This window comes from Corvus brachyrhynchos, unplaced genomic scaffold (assembly GCF_000691975.1).
Source record: "Corvus brachyrhynchos isolate BGI_N302 unplaced genomic scaffold, ASM69197v1 scaffold58, whole genome shotgun sequence".
In the NCBI taxonomy this organism is placed as follows: domain Eukaryota; kingdom Metazoa; phylum Chordata; class Aves; order Passeriformes; family Corvidae; genus Corvus; species Corvus brachyrhynchos.
The window spans coordinates 1328312-1337591 of NW_008239539.1; the positions used below are offsets into that span (position 1 = coordinate 1328312).

The 9280-nt window shown below is 48.8% G+C and overlaps 1 protein-coding gene across 3 annotated transcripts in view; it reads left to right on the top strand.

Moving 5' to 3' along the window:
- The window catches only part of XPO6 (exportin 6), a 56885-nt gene that overhangs the window by 7902 nt on the left and 39703 nt on the right, over positions 1 to 9280 (top strand). For 2 of the 3 annotated variants that reach the window (XM_017741279.1, XM_017741278.1), the window contains one exon: positions 8535 to 8625. In XM_017741279.1, coding sequence (XP_017596768.1) covers positions 8535 to 8625 — 91 coding nt within the window. Of the gene's footprint in view, positions 1 to 2227; positions 2253 to 8534; positions 8626 to 9280 lie in introns of those variants that run through there. The other variant, XM_008639074.2, reaches the window with a different exon arrangement.

A 9280-nucleotide genomic window follows, 5' to 3' on the forward strand; every position in this document is an offset into this window, starting at 1 on the left:
CCGGGGAGGGTGGGCAGTCCCTGGCACAGGGTGCCCAGAGCAGCTGTGGCTGCCCCTGGATCCCTGGCAGTGTCCAAGGCCAGGTTGGACATTGGGGCTTGGAGCAGCCTGGGACAGTGGGAGGTGTCCCTGCCCGTGGCAGGGGTGGCACTGGATGAGATTTAAGGTTCCTCTGACCCAAACCATTCCATGATTCTGTGATGGGTGTGGGGTTTTTAGACAGACTTCAGCTAAGAAGGCCCTATGGGCTGCAGTGTCAGTTCATTTGGCACTGCTGCTCATCTCTTCATTTCTGGGCCACTGGAGGAAGATGATGGCGTTTTGCTTAACACCTTTTACAGATACTTTTTACAAGGATTTTTTTATTCCCTTCACAAATAGTCTCCTCAGAAACATACTCATTTCCAAAGGATTCCTTGGGATCTTTTTTCCACCTGCCTGTTTAGAAGTTGGGTTACTTCACCTAAACCTCTGGAGAAAGTGGTGTCTCAAACTGAGTGAAGCATTTGGGGCAGCCCTGTGGTCCTGCCTGATTTGTTTAGGTAGAGAAAAGGGAAGTGATTTGTTCCTCGTGCCTGTGGTCCTGGGGCTCCTGCACAAGCATTGCCTTGCAGGGAAGGATGGGATCTCCCTCCAAGGGGTTGCTGGCTGGTTTGGAGGGTGGGGCATCCTGGGGAACCCAGCAAAGGGAGAGCATGAAGTGAAAGCAATGATGCAGCTTGGGAGGTGTGAGTTTCTAGACTTTGCTGGGGGGAATTTAAGTGAATTCTGAACTGAGACAACCAGAATCACCTTGCAGTGTTTTACCTTCTGGAAGCAGCCCCTGCCCAGCTGAGCGCCCTTGGCAGATGCTCAGCTGTGTCCGTCTGAAGAGCAGATTTTGTTTGGCTGGTTTTGCTGATAACCCACAGAATGAAAAGTTGTTATCGTTGATAGCTTAAAAAGTGGTGGCCAGCAGCTGAGAAGTGACTGAGCCAAGTGTCTGCTGAGGAAAGGCTGATGGATTGTCACATTTAAGTTGCAAGTCCAAAAAGTGACTCCAGAGCCGCCTCTGCCTGCTGTGCTTTGGTGATGTGCAGGGTATTGATCTTGAGGAATCTGCTTTGGGTGCTTCTGCACTTCTCAGCTGTGTATTGTTATTTTAGCAACTGCTTGTTTGGGAAAATACTGTGTTGCTGAGCCATTTCCAGCGACTAAACCACAAGAAATCAATTAGGAAGTCACCAGCACGTGACCAGCCGCCTTTCCTGGGCGTCAGGGACCCAGAAATCACTCTTGGGCTCATCTTCAGCAAGCATGGCTTGAAACAGCACTGTGCCTAAACCTTCCTTTGTTTATTCCAGCCTGCTGGGATTGTTTTATTCCTTTGCTGGGTTTCTAAGGGAATTCCTAGGTGCTGAAGCCTCTGGGAACTGCTGGGTGGAGGACACTGCTTGCTGGGCTTGGTTATGTGGGTTAAGAGTTACTGGGTTAGAAAGAATCAGACTCAGACACTTGAGCCTGTTAATCAAAGTTCAACCTTCAAACCTGATACCTGGTTAACTGAATCTGCCTGTCCAAGAGGGTTTAAGAAATCAGATCCCTTGGGTATTGAAAAAGGTGCTGATTACTCGTGGAGCAGGCAGCGTTACAGGTAAGATGATCTCTGGTGCAGAAATCAGGTTGTCACTGCTGGCTCTCCATGGCCTGTTCCACACAGCCCTGCTCAACCCGGGGTCGTGCTGACTCCTTAGCTGATATTTAAATTCAACACTGATTCCTGACATGCAGCCAGATTCCTGAAGAGGGGAGTTGTCCAGCCAGGAGGGCTTTGAGCAGCTCTGGAGCTGGCCCTGAGCTCTGGGACCTCGGGGACACGGAGAGGAGCGTGCGTGGTGCCTTTGCTCCTCTGCCAGTTGCCTTGAGGTACAGCAGCAATCCGTGACTTTTATGCCACAATTGAAGCAAAAACTCTACTGTAACAAGTTTGCAAAATCTCCCTGTTGTTAGTGAGGTGCTGAAGTTGTGGTCTCTACAATGAGTGAGCCGGGGGAGGGGTCAGCTGTGCAGCCAGAGCTGTCTTTACGCGGCCCCAGGAGCTGAGCACAGAGCACAGAGCGAGGCCCAGTCTACTTTCGGTTCTTTAAACCACAAAAACATCTCTGAAGTGCAACGAGGAAACTGAGACTGAAGGCTGAGCCCCTGGTCTGATAGCATCAGCAGAGCACTGCTGGGGAGCACGGATGCTGTGGGCTCCTAGTGTCAGACCTCTGGTAAGAGACCCTGGGAGTGAGGGTGAAACCCCAAATTCTACAAGTTGTGGAAAGGATTAAATATAATGAGTAGCACTGCTTTTGAACTCCCAGCTCTGCCTGCCTGTAGTGTGTATTTTTCTTCTCTGGAGCATGTGTTTGGTGTCCTACAACTTTTTTAAAAACACTTCTTAATTCTGCTTTTCTTGCTAAAAATAATAGTGCGCTTCTCCCACGAATTTCACTGCCCTGAGTGACCCAGGGCTGTCCCACGGGTTCTCCAGTTTTTATGAGCAGGCTTGAAACAACCCACAAGCTTTCTGAGAGTGTGATTTCTAATTTACCTGTTCATTATCATGTTGTGTTAGAGCTGGGGCAGGGAGGGGCTCTGAAAGACACCCTGGTAATCCTTCAATGAGTAAATTACTACCTCAGTACATGGACATGTTAGTATTGTTAATACTCACGATATGTATGTGCATCATTAAGTTAGGCTGGACTATAAATAATATAGAGGGAAGAAAATTAAGCAGCTGGAGTGTAGTTGTTTGTGGTTCTAGGTGTGTGACTGTGCTATTAATTAACTGCACAACACTGGAAGCAGAAGGCTCCGAGGTGGAAGAGGATGGGACATTGCAATTAGCAAAGACAGGGTGATGATGAGTTATTTTATACAGGTGCTGTGGATGAAATTTCTTGTTTCTTGTCTGTTTTTTTAACCCTGTGCACTGGCTTGTTGGTGGCATCACAGCAATTCCAGCTGGGAATGCTTCCAACATTCAGGATTCACGTTGTGTGCTCCTCTGCAGTCCCTCCTCTCCTGGAAGAGTTACCCACAAGCTGGTAGACATAGCTGATAATGATTTTAACATATAAATGTGATAAGATCTGAATCCTGATAACTGGGAGGAGGCTGAGCTGTGCTGGGCCATGTGTCTTGCACTGGAGATGGCAGGAGAGAGGGGTGGGTGGGATTGAGATGGAGAGGCAGCTCCAAAAAGTGAGGAAGCTGCAGAGGGATCTGCATTTGCTGCCAGTGCTCAGTGTGGGGGCTTTGTGGGCTGGGAGCTGTTAAATACAGCGGGAGCAGGGACTGCACAGGGGCTGACGGCAGGGATGAACAGGGGTGGGGGTGGGAATCCAAACCAGGGTGGGTGCAGGGGGTGGGAACAACTCCCCGACAGAACTCCCCATCTTTATTTAAAGAGTAGAGATGCAGAAGGGGGGTTTGATCTGCTCTGAGGGCTCCTGGGGTGCAGCAGAGCCAGGGCTTTTCCTCCCTGCCGCTGGAGGAGGTGTTGGGAGTTTGCGTGGTGTAAAATCCATCCTTGCAGGTCAGGAAGGTGCTCCAGCGCTGCCTGAAGGATGAAGTCACCTCTGTAACACTGCAGCTGCAATTAGCATCTTACTAAAAAAAGCTCTGGAGAGGGAATGCCTTAAATTTGTCTTGGAGTGATATCCATTTGCAAACACATTAGGGCAAAACTGAACAGAGCTAACCCTCCTCTTAGTTGTCATCAGCCCGAGTTGCCGTATTTAGAGCATCGTTTGTGTGATGGATGCTCTAATGGCAAACATTACAAGGTTAACAGCTTGTGGTTTTATGGCAAAGCAGTAGAGAAAAGCTTTCCCCTCAACAAAAAAATCCCTTCAGAGAGCGTCAAATGAAATTTGAAAAAAATAGAAAGAAGAGGAAGTGAACTCTAAATGAAAGCACTTGTGGAGAAAATGGCTTTAGAAAGCACTTCCATGTCTTGCAGAATGAGCAGGTGCTTTTTTAAGGGCTATGGTTGTGTTTGGTGATATGCAAACTAAAATTAGCATTGTGTCTGCTACTCAAGTGCATGTGCAGTGTCTAAACTGCAGCCCAAGGATCGCTGCTCTGTTGTTTGCTGGAGTTGGATGAGTAACTCATTCTACCCCACTGCTTTAGTCATAGTCTCCATCTGAGCTTGTTATGGAGTCAGCAGCAGGGTACAAAGAGTTTTGCTTCTCCAGAGCCTCACTGATGTGCAGCTGCAGTATTGAACAGCCTGAAATGCAGGAGGTTGGCAGCTTTTTTTTTTTTTCCCCTCCCTTAATCAGCAGAAATCAGTTAATGACTCATACAGCTTAAAATGTAACTGGAGGATAGCCCTGAAATCAGCTGGTGGGGTAGGTCCTTCTTGTGGTGCTTTGGTGGATGGAGAATGTTGTTGGATGTGCAGGTTCTTGGTAGCAAATTTTGTATTTTCTGGCAGGAAAGGGAGCTGTTGGAGCTCATTTTCCTGCTTGGAGGAGGACACAGAGGGTTGGAGTCCAGAGATAACTGGAATGAGTAAGCAGCTCCACCCCTCATCTGATAGCGGTGTGAAACACCTTTAGCAAACCTCATGAGGGGACACTGGGTGGGAAGGACACAGATTGACAGTGGCTCTCTCCCACCCTGATCCCACAGCAAGCCCTGCTCGGGTCAGATGGGACAACTGCAGGAAGAGCAGACCTGGAGCAGAGCTGCTGCTTGCCTGGTCTGTGTGGTGTGGACCCAACCCAGCACTTACAGGCACCCATTTTGGGGAGGATCACCTGTGACACACCTCCTGCAGATGCTCTTTTGACCCAGTTTCCAGGTCAAACGCTGTATGTCCTTCTGGAACACGGGAATCTGCAGCTGCGGCTGTGTTAGCATTTAGCCCTGCTCCCTCTCACTCCCCTAAGGGAGCTGTGACAAGGACATCACCTTTGGCCAGGGGATCTGCTGAATTTGGCAGCCAGGGCCCTTGCTGTGGGTCAGAACTCAGCCACAGTGCTGAGGCAGGAGTGGATGGTGACGTGGCACATCTTATCTCCAGTGCTTTTTGTGAGCTGCAGAGTTTTTCCTGGTGAAAAGCTCACGTTACCTGCTCTGCAAGCAAGGGTTGGAGAACTGGATATGTTTTCCTGTGGTGGTTGTCAGAAGAGAGAAATGGTATTTCCTGATTGATCCAGCCCTGGGAGGCGCTAGGGGTGAAGGGGTCAGGTTTGACTTCTGAGAGAGTGGGAAGTATTTCTATGTCAATAGTTGCATATTTAGTAATGCCTCGTGGAGGTGAGGCAAACTGCCAGCCCTGACATAGAAAACTGGGGTAAATTCTGTTCCTGATGGTCCACACTTTCCCTGAAAACCTTGGAAAATGAAATCTCTGCATGACCCAGAATTTCAGACCAGAGCCTGAACTCAGCACTGCTGGTTCTGCCTGTCCTTCTCCTCAATGCAGAGTAAACAGGGAGCCCTAAAAGAAAGGAAACTGCTTGTTAACATGGGAATAACACTAGGAAATATTCCAGGTGCAGTCCCAGGTGCTCCAAACAGCTGGACTTTGATTGGAGTCTCACTAATCCACTTCCCAGGCATCTGGGTACAGGTACAGCAACCTTCCCCTGCAGCTCTGCACAGCATGTGACCTCCTTATCTCAGTGGCCTCCTTATCAGAGCCTTTGCTGGAGAGCTGGGGGATGACCATGTGCCCCAGGATCTGGGTAACTTCAGGAACACCCAAAGGCATCAGCAAATGCAGGTCCTTGGTAAGTCCAGCCTGGAGGTAGAAGGGGATCCTGGGCTGGGCTTTGGTTACCTCAGACAATTTTTCCTTCTCAATCTTCCTTTGGCCAAACCTCCCAAAGAGCCCCAAGAAGTCAAACAAGAGGAGAGAGCAATCTTGGAGGTCCTGCTGTGTCTTTGTGCCCAAGGTGGCCTTGGATGCTCTCCAGCCTGGGCTTTTTGCATGAAATCCTCGTGTTGTGCTCTCTGGTTTCCTTTCTTCCTGCTTTTGACACGTTGAACATCACGATCGTGGTGTTCTGCTTTGGAAGATTAACTGTGTTCCTAAGGAATAGAATCTTCTAAATCTCAGTGCTGAAGCGAGTGGAGGACATGGCAGATGTTCAAGATTTATAAGAACTCCATAATTTATTTCCAAAAGCAGGATATAAATCTTGAATCTTGGAAGAAAAGTATTTATGTCAACTATTCTTGCTGAAGAAGGATTGAATTAAGTATCCAAAGATGTCTGAGCCCTTCCATCCTGTGAAGGACCAAGAGTTTTCCATGGATTGAAGTGATCTTGGTCTTCGATGGTGGAAGGTGGAGTGGGAGAGCAGTGCTGCTCTCAGAGGAATTTGCATCAAATCGAGATTGGAAACTCATCTTTGGGGGTTTGGCATCAGAAACTGCTGGTGAGACTCACTCTGTGAGCAGCAGAGAAATGAAGTGCAGGGATTTAGGAAAATACTGGATTTGTATGTGTGGGGCTGCTTGGGAGGAACTGAGGACAACTTCTGTCCCACAAATGTCCTAAGTGTGGCTGTATCCTAAGTAATTAAGGGCTCCACTTAGTCAAATATTTCTTTTTAAAGTGAGGCTCTTATCCACAGTGGGGCTGTTATCTGGGAACGGTGACTGGCAGGAGGCTGATCCGTGGCTGAAGGGACGTTTGCAGCCCAAGCATAAAGGGATTCAAGCTGGAAACTTGAGCTGCAAACGTGGCTCTGCTTGGATTGTTGGTTGTTTGAAGCCAATTTCCCACTAACAACATCTCTTCCTGAAATAGTCCTTGGTTTCTAGAGCAGGGCTTTAAAAAGCAAGAAAAAAAGGAAAAAGCGGGGATGGAAGAGGAAAGGTAGGATGGAATTCAGTATTCCTTTGTAAATGGAAATGGTTGGTGTCCTGCAGAGCATCCACTTCCAGCTGCTGCAGAGCAGAGCCCTCAGGGTGGAGTTGTTGGTGTTCCCAGGGGTTAATGCAGTGAGGAGGGGCTCCTGCTGCTTGGCCCTTGGGAAAACTGCAGTGCATGGAAATGGGAATGAGCAGAATCCTGGAGTGTTTCTGCAGGATGTCTCACATGCTCTTCTCTGCAGGAGACTGCCAGGCATGGCTTTCGTTTCTGGTTTGGGGGTTTTTTGAGGCAGAAATTTCAGTTTTCTTAAATGTTTACTTTGTTCCTGTGCTTGAAGGTCTGGGCTTGAATCTTGATGGGTTTATTATTGATAGCATGGGTTGAAAACATTGGAGAGACAGCTCTGGCGTGGCCTGTGCTGTAGCAGGACTGTTTCTAAGGCTGTTGCCTTGCCAGAATAAAATCATCCCAACTCCAGAGAGCTCCAAAACTACAGCTGAGGACGGGGGGCTGTTCTTCTTGAATCAGATTGCTGAATACTGGCACACTGCTTTTTAGAGTGATGGAAATGCCTTAATTTTTCAAGCTTCCTGAGGAGCAGGATGGCACCAAGGCAAAGACAGGAAGAGGTGTCAGGGGTCACAGAATCATGGGATGGTTGAGGTTGGAAAAGACCTCCAGGATCATTCAGTCCAAGCTGTGCCCCATCCCCACCATGTCCCCAGCCCAGAGCACTGAGTGCCACATCCAGGCTTTCCTTGGACACCTCCAGGGATGGGCACTCCACCACCCACCTGAGCAGCCCATTCCAATACTTGCTCACCCTCTGTGGGAAGAAATTCCTCCTGGTGTCCAGAAGAAATCCTCTCAAAGTTTATGCTTCCCATGACAGGATATTTATGATTGCTGAACATCTGAAAGCATCTTTACTCGAACTTGCTGTCTTTGTGAGAGTTATTTATTCGCTTAAAATTCCTGAATGCCACCAAAATAAAAAGTTTGTTGTGTTGCTGTCCTCATGAACAGAGCTGAGCAAATGCTTCTTCATGTCCAAAGCTTTCACGTGCAGTGGACAAATCTTGCTGCTACCGACGAGCACTTTGAATTCCCAGTTATTTGCCCTGTGCTGGATTCTGGTGCATCTGGGATGTTCTAATGCCACCCTCCTGTGTCAGAGTGATGCCTTAGGGTTTTAGCTTTCATATTTCTCATGTATTTGTGATCCTGCAGTTCTTTAGTGTGTAACTGTAAACTCCACACAGCCTGGTAGCTGCTGTTCTCCCATCTTGGTCAGACAAAACAATTCCTCTCCAGGCCTGGGAATCAAGGACACCTCACTGCCTCAGGCCCCGAGAAATGTAAACAACAGTGAGTTGGGGAGGAGCAAACTTGGGGTGAATGACTTCATTACATGGAGCTGTAATTGGGGGATTAACCCCCGATATGCAAATGGACCAAACTTCCAGAAGTGTGAAAAACCCATGACCCAATATCCATTTTTGGGTGTAGCCCCTGGGGGCTTCATCTGCCCTAAATGTACCTGAAGTCTCTTCAATAAATATAACTGCTTTTATTCTCTTAATTTTGTCTGGCCTCTGGTTTTAGGTAGTCCCTAAAGGCATCAAGAGTGGGAATTAGTTGTAACTCTTTCCTTCAATGTCATTCCCAGGCATCAGAAGAGGCCTCGCTGCGGGCTCTGGAGAGCCTGATGACAGAGTTTTTCCACAATTGCACAACAAATGAGCGGAAACGTGAGATAGGTGAGTTCCTGCCTCTTCCAAGGATGCTCCTGGTGCTATTCCTGCCTGCAGCCCTCAGCAGGGGGGACTGGTTGTGTTCAGTCTGTGCCTGACACTGAACTGGCATCTCCCCCTCTCCTGCTTAGGTGGGAACTGGAAGGAAAGGTTTCCATAGTTTGAGTTCCAGGGAATCTGTGACAGCTCTGATGGATGATACAGCAGTGACATTTTCTCTGTACATTGTTGGATTGTGTGTCCTGGAAAACCTCTGCCTGGAGATGGAGCACGGACTTCAGCATTAGGAGTGCAAAGCCAGGCTGTCCCAGTTCTTGTGGGATGTCAAGCAGGAATAACAGCAATTCCCTTTGGGTGGTGGTGTTAAATATGTCCTGGAAGGCAGCAGGGATCCTGCAGGTGCTCTGGGGGAGCTGCTTCTGGTGGTGCTTGTAAAGAGGCACATTCCTTTTATTCCCCAGCAGCCACAGGGATGGTCTGAGGGCTGGAACCAGGCTGGGAGAGCTGGGGGTGCTCACCTGGACAAGAGAAGGCTCCAGGGACACCTCAGAGCCCCTTGCAGGGCCTAAAGGGGTTCCAGGAGAGCTGCAGAGGGACTGGGACAAGGCATGGAGGGACAGGACACAGGGAATGGCTTCCCCGTGGCAGAGGGCACGGCGTG